Source organism: Lineus longissimus, chromosome 5 (assembly GCF_910592395.1).
Source record: "Lineus longissimus chromosome 5, tnLinLong1.2, whole genome shotgun sequence".
NCBI classification, from domain to species: Eukaryota; Metazoa; Nemertea; class Pilidiophora; order Heteronemertea; family Lineidae; genus Lineus; species Lineus longissimus.
The window spans coordinates 8,735,996-8,756,222 of NC_088312.1; the positions used below are offsets into that span (position 1 = coordinate 8,735,996).

General features: G+C 43.7%; 1 protein-coding gene across 1 annotated transcript; it reads right to left on the reverse strand.

The window, feature by feature from the left end:
• Nucleotides 1–194: 194 nt before the first annotated feature.
• Nucleotides 195–11,173, reverse strand: LOC135488644 (glutathione S-transferase 1-like). The gene is made up of 7 exons (XM_064773290.1): nucleotides 10,879–11,173; nucleotides 2,434–2,483; nucleotides 1,937–2,108; nucleotides 1,659–1,786; nucleotides 1,169–1,288; nucleotides 729–895; nucleotides 195–391 (listed from the first exon to the last, which is right to left on the reverse strand). The coding sequence occupies exons 2-7, from the start codon at nucleotides 2,448–2,450 to the stop codon at nucleotides 195–197; spliced, it is 801 nt and encodes a 266-aa protein (XP_064629360.1). The 5' UTR covers nucleotides 2,451–2,483; nucleotides 10,879–11,173.
• Nucleotides 11,174–20,227: the final 9,054 nt, after the last annotated feature.

Consider the following 20,227-nt stretch of genomic DNA (forward strand, 5'->3'; position numbering starts at 1 on the left):
AAAAACTTAAAGATATTTTGTAATCCGCCAAAATAAAAGCCTTGAAAATTTGGAAGTGTACCGTATTTGGATTGTAAACGTTTTGTGGTTGATCCACCAACTTCCCTTCGAAGTCACCAAGAGATTTTCCTTAACTGTCAAAATGCCACGTCATTTGTCATTTACTTCCGACATGTTTGGTGGATCACCCCCTATCACATGAATGAAGCTCTCCTACTTCCCCTCTGGATGACTTGTAGATTGTGTACTTCACACACATCTTCCCAGTTATCACCATTATGTTTTTTTACTCGGTCGATCCACTGTTTTACTTTTGGGTATGGTTTCATATTGAAACTGGCTAAGTCGAGCAGTGTAATGATCATGGCAATGTAACTGTCCACAAAAAGAGCTGAAATAAAATCGAATGATTTTATTAAAATGACATTATCAGTTGTTTGTAAAAAAAGTTTTGAAAGGGGGGTTTCACAAGATAGGTTGTAGTGAATTCTGTGATAAACTGTGGTCTGGCGGTCGAGGTGTTATGACTGTGTTTAAAAACACAGTCATGATGTGACCATCATTTTTTTAAATCCAGCGATAACGATTGTGCTTGTTACTTTAGGAGGACACTACACTTTAATTGCCTGAGTAATTGAATGAGGCATAAAACTTGAATTCCTTTCACAATGACTTTGCCAGGGCTAGCAAGAGATCCCACACAGGGGAAAAGAGTTCCAGTTACTTACGATCTGCCCCCAGCAGATAAGGATTTGTCTTCAAATATATTTTCTCTAACGTCTCAAGGTGGTGTACTACATCCTCTTCGACTAATTTTCCTAGTTCAGTGTTGACTTCTGGGTCATCAAATTCTTGTTTGCCAACTTTTGTACTGATGAAGTCGTGGTGAATATTTCTGAAATCGATGAGGTTGATGGATTACAATGTTTTTGTAAAGTTGACTTCATCTTTCGTGAGTTATTTAAACAAAAACCCAGAGGGTATTTCAGGTTCCATAATTAGGGATTTTGCCTTTTCAAACCTAATTTTATTGTCGGTTATATTGGGTAATAAAATGACCATTCTCTAAAAGATTCATCAGGTTGTGACATTGTCCCCAATTTTCACTGAAATCAGTTTTATGAAGTTTCATTCGAAGGTTCAGCTATTGGATAATCAAGGATCTTACCTTAGCAATGTCGAACTTGCCCAACACATGATGGCCTCTGCCTTGGCTCTTATCTTACGTGTAGGACCCATCTCGGCATGCCCTGTGTACTTCTCAGCCAGGTAGAAGATCATGGCTGGACTGGAATTCAAATCCGGTTTGTCTTTTGAGCATTTTGAATAATGTTCCATATCTTAAATTCAAACCTTTTGATAATACACTTAGAAGTGAATTGGAAAAAGGTTTAGATTTAACACAAATGCTTGTTGGTCTTGTCCACATGATATTGTCTGAAGTTGTGACATTGTCCTGGCTTTTAGATAAACACGAAGACAATCACATCCCATCTCAAGTGGATGTACCCATTGTGGTGTATTCATACATGCCGATAAAAGACCTACACCTCGACATCTTTAACACAAAAATGGTTCCATTTGGGTTTGCATCTCAATTTCATCATCTATCAGTTAAAGACAATCCCTTCAAAATCGTTTTTCACCTTCATACTTACCAATCAAAGACCACCACATCTCCGTCTTCAAGACAAGGGATTGTGCCATTTGGATTGACATCACTAACACTGTTCATGGCCTCTGCCACACCATCATCTGTGTCAACCAGATTAAAGGCAGTTTTCGTCTGAAAACAATAGAATTGAAGAATAGAGGAGCAATGACTTGAAAGATAATGCTATTGATAAGCAGCTGGAAGAGTGAAAGAGGGTGATTGTCGCTGATAAACAGTTGTAGGAGTGAAAATCTTTAAAACGCATTTTCTTGACTGACTAACCTGCAGAAGATAAAGCCAAACGAGCCTACACGGCACGGATCGTCTGCTGAGGTAGACGGTTAGATTGATGGCTTCCTCTGCCAGGAGGGTGGTGCCTTCCAATATTGTCCGGTAGCTGGACCGTCGTCTGCCCAACCGGGGGTTCTCGGTGATGGAGGCCAGTCTGCCTCGGCTGGACATGAAATACGGAAATCAAAGAACATCAATTCTGATGAATCAGGGACACCTCCCGTTACATTGAGAATCAGGAATAAGTAACATATGGTAAAGTGTTTGGACTCGGGGGGAAATAGGGAATATGGTATAATGGGTAACCAACGTTAGTAGGCTGGTCTCGATGTCACATCCCCTGAACACCTCCTCCGTCTGTCTAAATATCAGCCAAAATCTGCATGATTGTGACCGGGTTTTTTTTGGGGAGGGGGGAGGGCATATGCCCCTAATATCTCCAGCTACGGCCCTGGACATTGTGGCCTGATCATGGATGTGTTACTTACGTCTTAGTTGAGGTCATTGTGTCCCTCTTGTATTGTAAATTTACCCGTATCTAAAAGAAAAAGTGGTGTGACAGAATTAAGTAAGGCTGCTTCGATCAGCGTTGCGACGCCGTCTATCAAATTCGGTCGGCCCGCGATCTAAAGCAAATATGTGGGTATAACCAGAAAAACCCCCACAAGAACCATACAGCATCGCCATCGACTTTTGTGCGCCCCTTGCGAGTTTCGTATCGTGACGTCACACAATCTTTGTCGTGTCCTCGTCATGACGTCATCACAAGGCGAGCGTAGCAACCGCGTCAGATTGTTTTCCGTTCTCAACGGTGTACAACATATATTTTATATAGCGCTCTGTATACTTTGTATTCACTCAAATCTTACGATGGCAAGGGGAAATTTTAGTTTTTTACCGAATTTGGCTGATGGATTTCTTGCATTGGCGACATTGCTTGCAAGTATTCGGATCCCGAAACCCCCGAAAATTAAGAGGAGAAGATTGAGACGACTCTTTCGCAAAAAGACGAAGGTGGCGAAAGTTAGAAGCAAAGCAGCCAGTGGAGTTGCTGCCAAACTAGAAGTGGGAGATATCCACGGAGATATCGGGATTGTAACTGAAGGTATTGCAAGAAGGTACGACCTTGCAGAAGGCAGGGCGGATGAGAAGGAGAGCGGTGATGGGGAAGGAGACAACCACGGCAGAGGAAAGAAAAATAGCACATCTCAGCCTGAGTCTCAAGTAAGTCATTCTGGTAGAAGCAGTGATTTTCAATGTACTCCGCCACTCGATATTTCAAACTTTTCAAATACTTTTGTAATAATGAAGGAGTGAAAAAACCTCAACATCAAGATGCAAGTAAGTGTGAGTCTGACGCAAACATTGATGGAGAAAAGGCGAAGACAACGGCATTGTGACAGCGCGACGGGAATAAACCCTTGATGTGACCATACAAACGTACGATGTTTGTAATGACCTCCGAGAGGGTTCCGGTTCACTGAACTCGCCTTCCCCTTCGCTTAGTTATCAAACGTTTGGGATTTGTTTTTTGCAAATTCATCTAATACATTTTTGTACACTCTTGAAAACTCGCAATTTCAGCAATTCACCGGCACACAGGCGGTTAAGAATCTCGTTGTACCACAGGCAGAGGAAAGCCAGGCCTTAGTTATCGAGGTGGATGACAGTGGAGACGATGACAACATTGTACCTGCAGCGGAAACAAATGCAGTAGGGTGCGGTAGCGGCCAGGAGTCTGCTATCATGCTTCACGATTGTGGAGACACCGACAGTGAGATTGTGATTGTTACTCGGACGGATATTGAAGACAATGGTGACCAGGGATTGGTGATTGCGGTCGACGTGCGAGAAGACAAGGACGTGATTGTGACCTCAGAGGTAAGCAATGTGGCAGGAGACATTTGCGGCGAGGCACAGAGGTTGAACGACTGCGGAGACCAAGACGGTGAGATCGTAACTGCTGCTCAGACGGATATTGAAGACACCGGTGACCTGGAATTAGTTATCGAGGAAGATGTACGTCGAGACGAGGCGATTGTGACTGGCGAGGTAGGAATTGCGGCAGATGATATTAGCTGCGAGGCATTGAAGTTGAACGATTGCGGAGATCAAGACAGTAAGATTGTGACTGTTACTCAGACAGCTATTGAAGACATTGGTGAACACGGATTAGGCATCAAGATAGATGAACGTGGAGACGAGGCGACTGTGACTCTTGAGGTAAGAAATGCGGCAGATGGTATAAGCGACGAGGCATTGAGGTTGGACGACTGCAAAGACCAAGACAGTGAGATTGTGACTGTTACTCAGACGGATATTGAAGACACTGGTGACCTGGACTTGGTAATAGAGGAAGATAAGCTTGAAGAGGAGGTGATTGTGACTCGTGAGGTAGGAATTTCGGAAGATGATATTAGCGGCGAAGCATTGAGATTAAGCGACGGGGGAGACCAAGACAGTGAGATTGAGACGGCTACTCAGACGGATATTGAAGACACTGGTGACCAGGGATTAGTTGATGAATGTGGAGATGAAACGATTGCGACTGGTGTGGTAGGAATTACGGCAGATGATATTAGCGGCGAGGCATTAAGATTAAGCGACGGCGGAGACCAAGACAGTGAGATTGAGACTGCTACTCAGACGGATATTGAAGACACTGGTGACCAGGGATTAGTTGATGAATGTGGAGATGAGACGATAGTGTCTGGCGAGGTAGAAATCGCGGTAGATGATATGAGCGGCGAGGCATTGAGATTAAGCGACGGCGGAGACCAAGACAGTGAGATTGAGACGGCTACTCAGACGGATATTGAAGACACTGGTGACCAGGGATTAGTTGATGAATGTGGAGATGAAACGATTGCGACTGGTGTGGTAGGAATTACGGCAGATGATATTAGTAGCGAGGCATTGAGATTAAGCGACGGCGGAGACCAAGACAGTGAGATTGAGACTGCTACTCAGACGGATATTGAAGACACTGGTGACCAGGGATTAGTTGATGAATGTGGAGATGAGACGATTGCGACTGGCGTGGTAGGAATTTCGGTAGATGATATTAGCGGCGAGGCATTAAGATTAAGCGACGGCGGAGACCAAGACAGTGAGATTGAGACTGCTACTCAGACGGATATTGAAGACACTGGTGACCAAGGATTAGTTGATGAATGTGGAGATGAGACGATTGTGTCTGGTGTGGTAGGAATTTCGGCAGATGATATTAGCGGCAAGGCATTAAGATTAAGCGACGGCGGAGACCAAGACAATGAGATTGAGACGGCTACTCAGACGGATATTGAAGACACTGGTGACCAGGGATTAGTTGATGAATATGGAGATGAGACGATTGTGTCTGGTGTGGTAGGAATTTCGGCAGATGATATTAGCGGCGAGGCATTAAGATTAAGCGACGGCGGAGACCAAGGCAGTGAGATTGAGACGGCTACTCAGACGGATATTGAAGACACTGGTGACCAGGGATTAGTTGATGAATGTGGAGATGAGACGATTGCGACTGGTGTGGTAGGAATTTCGGCAGATGATATTAGCGGCGAGGCATTAAGATTAAGCGACGGCGGAGACCAAGACAGTGAGATTGAGACGGCTACTCAGACGGATATTGAAGACACTGGTGACCAGGGATTAGTTGATGAATGTGGAGATGAAACGATTGCGACTGGTGTGGTAGGAATTACGGCAGATGATATTAGCGGCGAGGCATTGAGATTAAGCGATGGCGGAGACCAAGACAGTGAGATTGAGACTGCTACTCAGACGGATATTGAAGACACTGGTGACCAGGGATTAGTTGATGAATGTGGAGATGAAACGATTGCGACTGGTGTGGTAGGAATTTCGGCAGATGATATTAGCGGCGAGGCATTGAGATTAAGCGATGGCGGAGACCAAGACAGTGAGATTGAGACTGTTACTCAGACGGATATTGAAGTCCCTGGTGACCAGGGATTAGTTGATGAATGTGGAGATGAAACGATTGCGACTGGTGTGGTAGGAATTTCGGCAGATGATATTAGCGGCGGAGACCAAGACAGTGAGATTGAGACTGCTACTCAGACGGATATTGAAGACACTGGTGACCAAGGATTAGTTGATGAATGTGGAGATGAGACGATTGTGTCTGGTGTGGTAGGAATTTCGGCAGATGATATTAGCGGCGAGGCATTAAGATTAAGCGACGGCGGAGACCAAGACAGTGAGATTGAGACGGCTACTCTGACGGATATTGAAGACACTGGTGACCAGGGATTAGTTGATGAATATGGAGATGAAACGATTGCGACTGGTGTGGTAGGAATTACGGCAGATGATATTAGCGGCGAGGCATTGAGATTAAGCGACGGCGGAGACCAAGACAGTGAGATTGTGACTACTACTCAGACGGATATTGAAGACACTGGTGTCCAGGGATTAGTTGATGAATGTGGAGATGAGACGATTGCGACTGGTGTGGTAGGAATTTCGGCAGATGATATGAGCGGTGAGGCATTGAAATTAAGCGACGGCGGAGACCAAGACAGTGAGATTGAGACTGCTACTCAGACGGATATTGAAGTCCCTGGTGACCAGGGATTAGGTTTCAAGGTAGATGAACGTGGAGACGTGGCGACTGTGGCTGGTGAGGTAAAAAATGCGGCAGATGATATTAGAGGTGAGCCATTGAGATTGAACGACAGTGGACACCAAGACAGTGAGATTGTGACAACTACTCAGACGGATACTGAAGAAATTGGTGGCCAGAGATTAGTAACCGAGAAAGATGAACGAGTAGAAGATAACATTGGTGGCCAGGAGAAAGCTACCGAGCTTGATGAATATGAAGACGAAGAAAATAACGTCGTGGTCTCAGAGATAACAAATGCGGCGGGAGACATCAACGGCGAAGCATTAGCTATCAGGTTGAGCGACCGTGGAGGCGTAGACTTGGGAATCGTGACGAAGGCTGGCATGGAGAAATGCGCGGCAGCAAATGTGGAGGAAAATATTGTTGGCCAGGAGCCTGACATAATGGGAAACCATGGTAATGAAAACAAGATTATAGTGGCAGAAACACGAGGTGAGTGTTGTGATGAGGTGATTTATCACTCTGAGGAGACAAGAGTGGATGTTGGTGGCCTGGAGACAAACGAACGTGGATATGAAGGCATTTTCACTGTGGCAGACTCGGCAAGCGAGAGATGTGAGGAACTGTTTGATCACCCAGCTAAAACAAGGGTAGAGGATGGTTCCGCTAGCCAAGAGACGCCTATAATTAAGGATCGTCGGGATGAAATCAAAGGGATTGTGGCAGAGACGGCAAGTGAGAGTTTCGAAGACAACACCATTGTGTCAAAGACGACAAATGAGGACTTTGAATACAACATGGTTATGATAGAGACGGAAAGTGCGTATTCAGAAGACAGCATCATCATAGCAGAGGCGGCAAGTGACACCTCTCAAGACAGCAACAGTGTCGCCGAGACGGCAAGTCAGGGTTTTGAATACGACATAATTACGACAGAGACGGAAAGTGTGAGTTCGGAAGGCAGCATATTTGTGAGAGAGACGGCAAATGAGAATTCCGAAGACAGCATTAGTGTGACAGAGACGGCAAGTGAGGGCTTTGAATACAACATAATTTTGTCAGAGACGGCAAGTGCGAATTATGAAGGCAACACCATTGGCATTGTGGCAGAGACGGGAAATGAGAATTCTGAAGACAATGTCAGTGTGGTAGAGACGGTAAGTGAGGGCTTTGAATACAACATAATTGTGTCAGAGACGGAAAGTGAGAATTCTGAAGGCAACACTATTGGCATTGTGGCAGAGACGGGAAATGAGAATTCTGAAGACAATATCAGTGTGGCAGAGACGGCAAGTGAGGGCTTTGAATACAACATAATTGTGTCAGAGACGGCAATTGAGAGTTTTGAAGACAACATCAGTGTTGCTGAGACGGCAAATGAGGGCTTTGAATACAACATGATTGTGGCAGAGACAGGAAGTGCGAGTTCTGAGGAACTCTTTGACGAACTAGCTATAACAAGGGCTGCTCTAGGTGCCAAGGAGACGAACGGTATTGGAAATAAAGACAGTTTCACTGTGGCAGAGACGGGAAGTGTAAGTAGCGAGGAACTCTTTGACCAGCTTGTGATGACGAGGGCTACTATTCGTGACCAGGAGACAAACGATCGTAGAAATCGAGACGCCATCATTGCTGCAGAGACGAAAAATGTAAGTTGTGAGGAACTCTTTGACCAACTAGCGATAACAAGAGCTGCTAAACACGATGATAGCCTCTCTCGACTCAGAGCGGACATAGTCATTCTTGACGAGGAGACAGCAAACAAAGCAAGGGACCGCAGACAAGAAGACAGTAGCGGTTTAGCAGAGTTAGCAATTGAGACTCGTGAGGAACTCTTTAATCGATTCTTTGGACTAAAAGTGGATCCTGTCATTCATGTCGAGGATACAGACGACAGTGAAAAGGAAGACAGTTTCATAAGGAAAGACACAGGAGAGACTTGTATGGAACCACTTGATCAACATTCTGGACCGAGGACGGGCATTGACATTGGGGGCAAGGCGACAACTACCAAGGCAAACGTCCTCGGGGACGAACGCAGCATGATTTTGGCGCAGATAGCAAGAATGACGCGTGATGAAATACATGCACATTATCGTCTTACTGTCCTACATATGGGCAATGCCAATGATGGCCAGGACACTGCTTCCACAGCAAACGACGGTGATGAAAACGGCGTGAATGTGGCAGAGACGACATTTGAGAGTGATAAGGAACGCAAGATTCACTCCGCAGAAACACGGGCGGATTTGAATAGGAATCAGATCATGATTTACAACAGAGAATACGACAATAGGGATTTTGTCGGAATAAGAAGGTGTACCAAGATGGCGAACATTGCATTTTCAAGGAACCCTTCAGACGAAGTAAATGATGAAGCTACAGGAAGTGATGCGCGCAAAGGAGTAAGACCCGATCTAAAACTGACCGAGGACGAGGAAATAGATGTCGAATTTCATATAAATAAGGAGTTACGAAAGTTGTGCGCACAGCAGAACAGAATTCGCGACATGTCTCCTAATGAGAGCAAGCATGTGATACGGAACATCAAGCAAAGATACGGGTACCCAGCACCTTCAAAACTACGCCGTAACCCGCCCAGTATCATGTCATACCCCACGAAAACATACCTGCAATTCACAAGCTCGCTCCAGCGGATCAATTACAAACCATGTCCTGACGTGCCTTTGGAAAACCTGTTTTTGTCGGGAGCCAGAGTCAAATTCGTGATGCATGAGGGCACAGACTACGCCATCAAGATTTCGTCCGGTAGCTTTGGAGACGTTTACTTGGGGAAATTAGACGACACCAAGTTGGTTGTGATCAAGCTGTTTTGTATTGAAGCAGGGTCAAAAAGTGAAGAAGACTTCAGGATGATTGTGAAGGAGATTGCTATAACACAGTGCCTTCAGGAGACAGGATGCGTCGCCAAGCTCATTGGTTTGGTTGCGATTCTGGATACACCATATCATCGCACCGTAGGACTAGTTTTAGAACACGTCGGCACCAAACGCCTACTGCAGAAAGGTGGTACATCGTTGTGGGGCGTGATGGGCTACGATGAGAAATTTAAAAGGAAATTATTCAAAAACACATTGGTTCCTCGAAAAGATCTGAAGCGAATCTGCTACTACATTTGTGACGGACTCGCAAAGATTCACGATCAACAGATTATGCACAATGACCTGAAGGAAGACAATTTGGTCCTCAACCTTGAAAAGGGCCATTACAAGCCAAAATTCATCGACTTTGGTATGGCTACTGCGACGAACGACGAACCGTACAAGCACGACGTCTCGGTGGCGGATCGCCAGTGGCACATGGACCATTTCCCTCATCATGCTCCGGAGACCTTTTGCGGTGGCCAAGCTACATTAAAGTCTGACATATACTCCTTGGGCGTGGTCCTCAAGCTAATGGCTAACCTTTACGGATTTAAAGATTGGTTAAAAAACCTTGCTGGCTGGTGTAAAGACATAGACCCCGAGCAAAGACCAACAGCGAGACACGCAGCAGACGTCATCAAATGGGGCTTCTCTTTGAAAGACCTCGACTAGTTACAAATAATTCGACATCGTATCATTTCTCGAAATCCATAGTTTTAGTTACAATAAACATAGCAAAAATTAGAGTTGAAATTCGCTGTGGCAATTCTAGTGCCCTTGTTTTCTGTTGGTGGCCGTTCTGTTTCATTGTAGCAAAGCGGGTTTCTCTCATCCAAAGTCATGCATTGCAAGGTTGCAGATTTCACAGATTTTTTTAGCGTTGATGGTGAGGAGTAGTGCTAATTAAGTCAGTAACCTGTGGTTAAGGGCTAAAATCAGTTAACTAACTGTTGAGTAAGACTACGTCAGTTATCCTGGAGAGAGGGCTATAAAACTAGTAACCGGGGCTACTGCTCTGGGCTACTGCTCACTAGCATTGCAATGCGCCTTGTCTTTCAACTTGAAAGCTCAAGGGTTGAATGGGGACTATAGGCAAGATACGGGTAAGGTCAAATTAAGTTACACGATGTCATCGATAGGGGTCTCTCCTACTTCACAGACGCTCTATACGTCTACATCAAAACTGTTCAACGGACACTCTTATGAGGAATGAACTTATTGCTGAATTACAGTAAACGCAATCCAGGCTCGGAACCCATGAGGCCAGGGCTGACGGTAGTTTGACAACCATGCACTCCACACAATCCGGGTACTCATTGATGGATGCAAATCTCAATCAAATTGCTTCTCAAATAAAAACCGTTGATGGCCCTGTCGAAGTGTCGTTTATGAGAAGAAAACGATAGTGTTGAACATGAGGCCCACGTGGAGTCTGCATCATAAAGTATGACCACACTTACCCCAAGTATAAACTTGCGAGATTTTCCTTAACCAAATGCACTCCTCTCAAGACTACCTCTAACACACAATACCTTCTCAGCTGGGTTGTTTTGATACCGCGGGCACTGGGTTGTTGACAACAACCTTCAAAATATAGGCTTATACAGGCCCCGCGCTCGTGAAAGCTAAAATTCTTGAATCAATATCAAGTCCTGTTCAATCAAAAACGACTTAGAATGAACCGTCTACAGGTTAAATATCTAACGCCATGTTTCTAGATCGCGAATGTATATCACCTCGAGCGATATATTTCTTATCTGTGATATCTGCACATTTGTGGGTTAATGGTACCAATTTTGATATCTGATTGGCCATAATTGACCATTATTGATCATATGTGAACGATGTCAAGACGAAACTGTTGGTAGCGGGGGGGGGGGGGGACCCGAAGGCCACAGCCCAATTCGTGCATGAGAGTTTTAGGCTGTCATCGAATGTTTTAAGAAAGAAGTTGACTTCAAAACATATTGACACATGGTTCCCGCTTAATCTTTGAACAAGCAGGCTGAAATCTGTCTTTGTGATACAGCCCAAATAGAACTGTAATGAATCTCATAGTTCGACTTATGGACGGCCTTTTTGAAACACCCTGCAATCAGCATTTAGCCGTCGAAAACATTAACCAGTCAATCAAAAATCGATGAAATCAATCCAGTAGAGACCGAAGAGATTGTCTGTGAAAAAAACTGGCTTGACGTGAAGGCAAATGAAACGTGATAGACAGAAAAAATGACGAAGAACCGTACTAATCGATCGAAACATTAGATTAAATAGATATCAAGTGGTGGTAACCTACCATCTTTTTGACAAAACCGAAATATTAGGGACTATAGAGGGCGGGGAAATTCAACTAATCTAACTAATCTCACTTGTCTAATGTATAACAGAAACCGATGAGCTCATTCTGACAGTCGTAGACAGTTTAAAACAAAAATAATTACTGTTGCTGATAAGTGAATTACGACAGAGATATATCCTGGTTTCCGTCTCTGTCGGTTGTCGGATGGCACCGAGTTGCTGTTGGACAGTACATAGTCGATTACAGATTTGACGGCTTAGGTCCATCAACTAAACTATGATGGACAAATTGCCGAACGCCATGAAGACATCGTTCGAGATAAAGCATGTTGCACGACTACTCTTCCTCCCGGACATCGGGACGCAGACGGCCAAGTCCCGGCTCCTCTGTTCTTTCCTCTGCTCAGAAGAGACAAGGTGTGTGTCGTTCAGCCTTCTCATTGGAGCCAGTACATGTCAATTGAGCACTTACTTCAAGTTAAGTAGGTGTGAGATTGCTGGAAAATGGACGAAAATATTTCAGAATCGCCAAGGTAATGTGAGAGGATGTTTTCTTTCGCACGTTTGCACTTGTTCCACCAGCTCTTCGTCTGCCAATCGCAAGACTGCCAGACCTCGTTCATTTAGCTGTGTTGTGCTCAGATTCACAGCAAGACTTGAATTCTTGTAGCATATTTTTTACAACACCTTATGTGATAATGTCGTAGAGTATGCTCAAAGTTCTTTCCAGCGCCTGCGACAGCTTTTCCAAGGAAAAATGTCAAAATCTTCAGGGAAATCTCTTTGGCTGTATAGATCGATTTCTGTAGAGTGCGGCCCTTACCGACAAGGCCGTGAGAGAATTCAGGCACTGGTTATAATCCTATACTGTCGCTCGTGTTCTTCACGCCAAAAGATGTTTTTCTAGGCAAAACCATGATGTGATGCCCCCAGATTCTTTCTGTTCGTACATGAACTAATTTAGTCCGCTGATTCTAACATTATCGTATATAGACAGGGCCCGGTGTATTACCAATTCTGTACATTGTATGCTGTTTAGGTAGCAGCGGCAGATACTGGGTACAAGTTATTAGGTCGCCTTTATCCCAGCTCAAAAATCACTTGCCAGGACTTGTTGCGATTAAAGCATCATAAGGCATCAGACATGGTCTATAATCCTGTCGCGCGAAGATTGTACTTTCAAAAATCAACTATGAATTATTATAAACTTTCAAAAAACAAAACTTCTTTTAACCTTTTAATGTCAGCTACCTTTCAAACATATTATAGATCTATTGGAGAGTATAAAGGTGGACTGCTCAAAAAAGGTATGCAATCCAGAGTTGAAATTCTGACCCTTATGGGGAACAAGACGGGGGAGGTTTTAATACCAAAGGATGACATTTGTTCTGAAGCAAAAGGAAGATGGAATTTCGGCATTAAAATTTACAATAGAAAAGCTACTATCTTCTGCCCATTCGCTTCAAGGTCGGGCACAATGGCGGTAATACTGTACGATGTGGTCATAAAAACTGAGAAAAATCTCGAGAACGTGCACCTCGTTAAAGGTCTTATCGTTAAGCAAGCAAACTCTGGTGACTCCAAAGGAATCCATCTCCATTGGACAGCAGATGGAGACCTGGTCATAGTGTTGTTAAAAAGATATAAAATCGATGTTTCGATTCATCGAAAATTCGACAATTATGCCAGAAAGCGTCATGAGGTGTTCTACGAGGCTGGCATTAACTATAGACTTACTGACCTGATCTACGATGAAACGAATATACGTTATCTGCTGCTGTTTAATATTGGTATGCGTATAATGTACCTTCGGGTTGGCTACTGCCCGAGAGGTGGAATGAGATCTAAAGACATAGAGGTGGCCGCAGGGTCATTAATGCGTTTTGGGAACTCTTCCTTTACTTATATCAACCGAGATGGCTATCTTGTGAGGCTGGTTAAAAGAATTCTCGACCCGACACACGAAATAGAAAATATAGAGGTTTATAAACCCATCATATAAAAGAGAGGGTCGTGCGATATTCAAAATTTGAAAGACCGCTTAGGAAAGTCCTACAGGAATATCAACATTCAAGTTGAAAGAAGGGTTATCATCCAAGGCCGCCCAGGAAAGTCCCAGGAATATCAATATTCACTCAGGACAGTCTTGGATGATCTAGGGTAGAAGGGCCAACGCCATCACTCGACCGGGTCCGTAAAGACGATGGACAAAGTTTGTTTATTCACAATCGTTCTGAGTGATGATACGGACGCCTAAACTTTCGAAGTGTTCTTTGGTTTTAAAGCAGTTTTGTGTCAAAAAGTTCACAAGAAAGAGTAACTGATGAATTTTGTGAAGAAGAAAAGGAACCTCAACAGAAATACTTTACATGTTCTGGAGGCATTGATCACGGTGATGCATTGGATACCGCGGACTCTGTAAAAGACAGCTCAATCTAATTAAAAATAGGAAAAGATTCTGGCAGGCAATGTGTCCACCCCTTCAACATACATGTACTTGACTCCTGTGGCTATTCTTTTGACTCATGTCTTCCATTTCAACCTGAAAACGAAAATCGAAATGGTTGATGGTAGCTCGCCTAATTCAGTCTTGAAAACGTCTCTTGTACCCTCTCTGGCAAGGCATCCCTATCTTTGTGTGCAGTGCCGACTTAGAAAAATCTTCACTAAATTGGCGTCAACTTTTTCTTGACGTGTAGTCTATTCGACTAAACTGAAAAAGACAACGCCAGGATGACAGTGACACTAATATAAGTTATATTTCGAAATTCGAATGGAATGGAGTGTTCACCAACCTTAGTCTCAACTTAGTGACTAGAGCGTTCGTCACGGCATCAACATTCCCTTTTAGGATTGCTGGCTTGAGGTATCCGACCACGCAGCTCCATCTCTACCCGCTCTTAATTTGTTCTTTGATGATTTTGCCGTTTTGCGATATGATTCAGAGGATTTAAGACACAGCAATGGATAAATGATACGAAGAAATATATGGATGGATACGGGTGATGTTTAGACTGTGCTAAACATCTTTACATTCGGCAGAAAATGGAATATCCGTATGGGCGCCATAAGGGAGTGTTCCCACTCCCGGCATATGCGGATGAGCGCGGCACAGTCGCCGTCAATACAATTAGTCGGTTATCCATCACGAATATATAGTACAGAGATCTTGTGAGCCTGGTAAAAATAGTTCTCGGCATGAACAACGAAATTATATTAGAGTTATATATCATCGAAGGCCGCCCAGGAAAGTCCGAGGAATATCAGCATTCATTCAGGACAGTCTTGGACGATCTTGCATGAGGCCCAATGCAATCACTTATCCGTAAAGACGATGGACAAAAAGATAGCTGTGTGCTTTATTCATTGTCGTTCTGGTAAAGTATACACTATATAGATGAGATTCTTAGATATCAAAACTGTTCTTTGATTATAAAGCGATCGTCCAGATTATAAACGAAAGTCTGAGATAACGGACTGTGTGCTTTATCAATAAGGAATGTAAGGAAGTCTAAGAATGTACGCTCGCTCTATAAAGAACGAATACTGTACGGCAAAGTACACGAAGAAACTTGGCAGAAGCGCTATGTGTACATGGAAGTTATTTAAGAGAAGGATGCGCCTTCAATCAAATCTGCAGCTTTTTTTCCAATCATGACAAAGGTCGCATGAGTGTTCGCACAAACAGAGTCAGGCATGATGGAGGCATCAACCACGCGAAGGCCTTCGATACCGTGGACTCTGAAAAAGACACATCGGTGAAATGAGACAATGCCTAGGAACCTCTCTTTAATCAACGGCCAGTGATATCACATTTTCCTCATCTCGATCCTTCCTTAATTTATACAACTTCACCAATATTTTATGAATGGACCGGCCTTGCCACCGCTACGAAAAAGCGTTTTAAAATGAAAGAGAGTAACGCAGCGCGATAAGTTTAATGCACAAATACAGCAGTTATCTGTCACATGGCGCACCTTAATTCCGAGTTCACAACAGTGGTCGGATCATCTTCTGGTCCCATGTTACAAGTTCCTACAACGTGACAGAGATGGAAGTGATGTTATGAATGTATTTCTCCCAGTATTCTGTACTGCCCCACTCAAGGTTCGAACACACTGCAGGTTTTGATTTAAGAATGCTCAAACCAAATTCGGCCAGGGCGTCGGTGTCTGCCAGCTCGGTTATTTCCTGCAGACCTGAAAAAAAAAGGTACAATCCTTGAAGCCTCCACGGAGCACATAACTTAGTAAATAAATGGTAAGTTGTCCAATTCAAGGTTGGTCAACTGCTGGTGAACAAACTCCTTGGTCTGTTGACAAACTTTGAAGTCAAAATTTGTCAGTTGATGAACTAAGAATTTGGCCAGATGACTGAGCTAATTTGGTAGGTTGAGCTTGATTGACCCACTTGGTCATTTCTACCAGGACTCGACAAACCTGATTAGACACCATCGACCAACTTCCTTGCGAGATTTGCATGGGGCGGCAACATTTTTTTTTTAGCTTACCTTTGACCAGCACTTCCACATCCCGGTCCTCCTCCAACCATGCACTTCGGATCAATAAGTGGTAAATCAAGTGGGTCTGAACTCCGCAATCGAACGGTGCCTCTACTCTTGGGCTTGAGCAGCGAGCTGAGAAGAGACACGCCATGCCTACCCGCCCTGTCGGCAAAATAATCTGTTAACGTCAGCAAGAAAAAAGATGCGCATTTGTGATTTTGTCCAAGTTAATCTGGCTTGCATTGACGGTAGTGCGCCTACGCCATTCAATAATTCCTGACTAGATCCAAAGGACAGTTAGATCGATCACTTGTCTCTCATTTTTAATCATTGACTGTTCTACGTAACTAATATCAATATGATAGACGATGCATACACATTTTACGGTAGAATTTTGACTCTGGGATTCATGCAGACTTCTCACATATCGAAAGACTGATTTCTTCGCCAATTATCAAAGGATGAAACAAGAATGGAAAAAGGCAGAGCATGTTCGCTAAAGTTTAATTCGTGGGAATGACACTTACTCCGCTTGAAATGTTCATGCTCTTCTCCATGACCTCTCCAAAATTGGGGTCGTTTCCCATTAGGGAGTCGAACAACACAAACTGCAAGTCGGGATTCCCTGTCTCTCGACCCTTATACATATTGCCCGTTCCTCCTTTGACGAATCCCATGCCCTGGACTCCAGTCGAGGCGTAGCGCCCTGTAAGACACACAAGAAAAGACACCTAGCTAATATATCCAAGCATTGTTCCTTTGAGGGTGTTTCCCATGAATTTGTTACGGACCAGACACTGCAAATTGGGATTTCCCTTCTTCCTTCCCGCAAAGGTACTGCCTAATCTCTCTTTGACAACGCCCATGCAAAAATTCCAGTTAAGGCTTGGTGCCAAGTGGGAAACGGAAGACGCCATCCTTAGAATATCTGTCAAAAATGTGCTGATATTATTGAATTCACACATATGTTCACGTAGAGGGAAATGTCTCGTTAAGAACCAGTGACAACAATCAGTATTTCGTGAGGCTCCCCATATCACCGTGGCAACTGCAAGGAAATCTACACTTGTGTGGAATATTTGTCTGAATACTTTCGGCAAAAAGCCCCTCCCTCGCCTGAAAAGTTTATAAGCCATCATTTCCATTGTGGAATTAAGTTTGGCCACTGTAGAAGTAATGGGCTTGTCTAGGAGGAAATCTGACCCGAAGATGCCAACATGGTCTACAAGGTTATCACCAACAGGCAGGTCAGCCACAACAGGAATCTGAATCATAACATGATAGACAGTTGGATGGAGCCCAAGTCTCTTCAGGTGCTGGTGGAGTTTGCATTGCCCTGTACGGAGTCGATAGATGGAGACTTGGCCTTTTCTGTCAAGTTGGTGGATGCTGTCTTTCAATGGCTGGTACCCATCAGTGTCGTCCTCCATTGGTTTTCTTATCTGTGATATCAGCACATTTGTGGGTTAATAGTACCAATTTTGATATCTGATTGGCCATAATTGACCATTATTGATCATATGTGAACGATGTCAAGACGAAACTGTTGGTAGCGGGGAGGGGGGGGGGGGACACGAAGGCCACTGCCCAATTCGTGCATGAGAGTTTTAGGCTGTCATCGAATGCTTTAAGGAAAGAAGTTTATTTCAAAACATATTGACACATGGTTCCCGCTTAATCTTTGAACGAGCAGGCTGAAATCTGTCTTTGTGATACAGCCCAAATAGAGCTGTAATGAATCTCATAGTTCGACTTATGGACGGCCTTTTTGAAACACCCTGCAATCAGCATTTAGCCGTCGAAAACATAAACCAGTCAATCAAAAATCGATGAAATCAATCCAGGTGAGACCGAGGCAGTAATATCGTATTGTGTCACTTGTGGCCAATATTGATCTCTTTCGAGATTGTCTCTGAAACAAACTGGCTTGACGTGAAGGCAAATGAAACGTGATAGACAGAAAAAATGAGGAAGAAGCGTACTAATCGATCGAAACAATAGATTAAATAGATATCAAGTGGTGGTAACCTACCATCTTTTTGTCAACACCGAATTATTAGGGACTAACTAGAGGGTGGGGAAATTCAACTAATCTAACTAATCTCACTTAGTTTAATGTATAACAGAAACCGACGAGCTCATTCCGACAGTCGTAGACAGTTTAAAACAAAAATAATTACTGTCGCAGATAGGGGAATTACGACAGAGATATATCCTGGCTTCCGTCTCTGTCGGTTGTCGAATGGCACCGAGTTGCTGTTGGACGGTACATAGTCGATTACAGATTTGACGCCTTAAGTCCATCAACTAAACTATGATGGACAAATTGCCGAACGCCATGAAGACAACTCTTGTTGTCACATCGTTCGAGATAAAGCATGTTGCACGACTGCTCTTCCTCCCGGACATCGGGACGCAGACGGCCAAGTCCCGGCTCCTCTGTTCTTTCCTCTGCTCAGAAGAGACAAGGTGTGTGTCGTTCAGCCTTCTCATTGGAGCCAGGACATGTCAATTGAGCACTTACTTCAAGTATAGTAGGTGTGAGATTGCTGGAAAATGGACGAAAATATTTCAGAATCGCCAAGGTAAGGTGAGAGGATGTTTTCTTTCGCACGTTTGCACTTGTTCCACCAGCTCTTCGTCTGCCAATCGCAAGACTGCCAGACCTCGTTTATTTAGCTGTGTTGTCCTCAGATTCACGGCAAGACTTGAATTCTTGTAGCATATTTTTTACAACACCTTATGTGATAATGTCGTAGAGTATGCTCAAAGTTCTTTCCAGCGCCTGCGACAGCTTTTCCAAGGAAAAATGTCAAAATCTTAAGGGAAATCTCTTTGGCTGTATAGATCGATTTCTGTAGAGTGCGGCCCTTACCGACAAGGCCGTGAGAGAATTCAGGCACTGGTTATAATCCTATACTGTCGCTCGTGTTCTTCACGCCAAAAGATGTTTTTCTACGCAAAACCATGATGTGATGCCCCAGATTCTTTCTGTTCGTACATGTACCAATTTAGTCCGCTGATTCTAATATTATCGTATATAGACAGGGCCCGGTGTATTACCAATTCTGTACATTGTATGCTGTTTAGGTAGCAGCGGCAGATACTGGGTACATGTTATTCGGTCGCCTTTATCCCAGTTCAAAAATCACTTGCCGGAACTTCTTGCGATTGAAGCATCATAAGGCATCAGACATGGTCTATAATCCTGTCGCTCGAAGATTGTACTTTCAAAAATCAACTATGAATTATTATAAACTTTCAAAAAACAAAACTTCTTTAAACCTTTTAATGTCAGCTACCTTTCAAACATATTATAAATCTATTGGAGAGTATAAAGGTGGACTGCTCAAAAAAGGTATGCAATCCAGAGTTGAAATTCTGACCCTTATGGGGAACAAGACGGGGGAGGTTTTAATACCAAAGGATGACATTTGTTCTGAAGCAAAAGGAAGACGGAATTTCGGCATTAAAATTTACAATAGAAAAGCTACTATCTTCTGCCCATTCGCTTCAAGGTGGGGCACAATGGCGGTAATACTGTACGATGTGGTCATAAAAACTGAGAAAAATCTCGAGAACGTGCACCTCGTTAAAGGTCTTATCGTTAAGCAAGCAAACTCTGGTGACTCCAAAGGAATCCATCTCCATTGGACAGCAGATGGAGACCTGGTCATAGTGTTGTTAAAAAGATATATAATAGATGTTTCGATTCATCGAAAATTCGACAATTATGCCAGAAAGCGTCATGAGGTGTTCTACGAGGCTGGCATTAACTATAGACTTACTGACCTGATCTACGATGAAACGAATATACGTTATCTGCTGCTGTTTAATATTGGTATGCGTATAATGTACCTTCGGGTTGGCTACTGCCAGAGAGGTGGAATGAGATCTAAAGACATAGAGGTGGCCGCAGGGTCATTAATGCGTTTTTGGAACACTTCCTTGACTTATATCGACCGAGATGGCTATCTTGTGAGGCTGGTAAAAAGAGTTCTCGACGC

Bases quoted from the DNA above. Each gene is read 5' to 3' on its own strand.
- LOC135488644 (XM_064773290.1), bottom strand. The intron at 1,787-1,936 runs GTTAGTCAGTCA...TATTGTTTTCAG, and splicing joins TTTGGCTTTATCTTCTGCAG to ACGAAAACTGCCTTTAATCT. The intron at 896-1,168 runs GTAAGATCCTTG...CATCGATTTCAG, and splicing joins GCAAGTTCGACATTGCTAAG to AAATATTCACCACGACTTCA.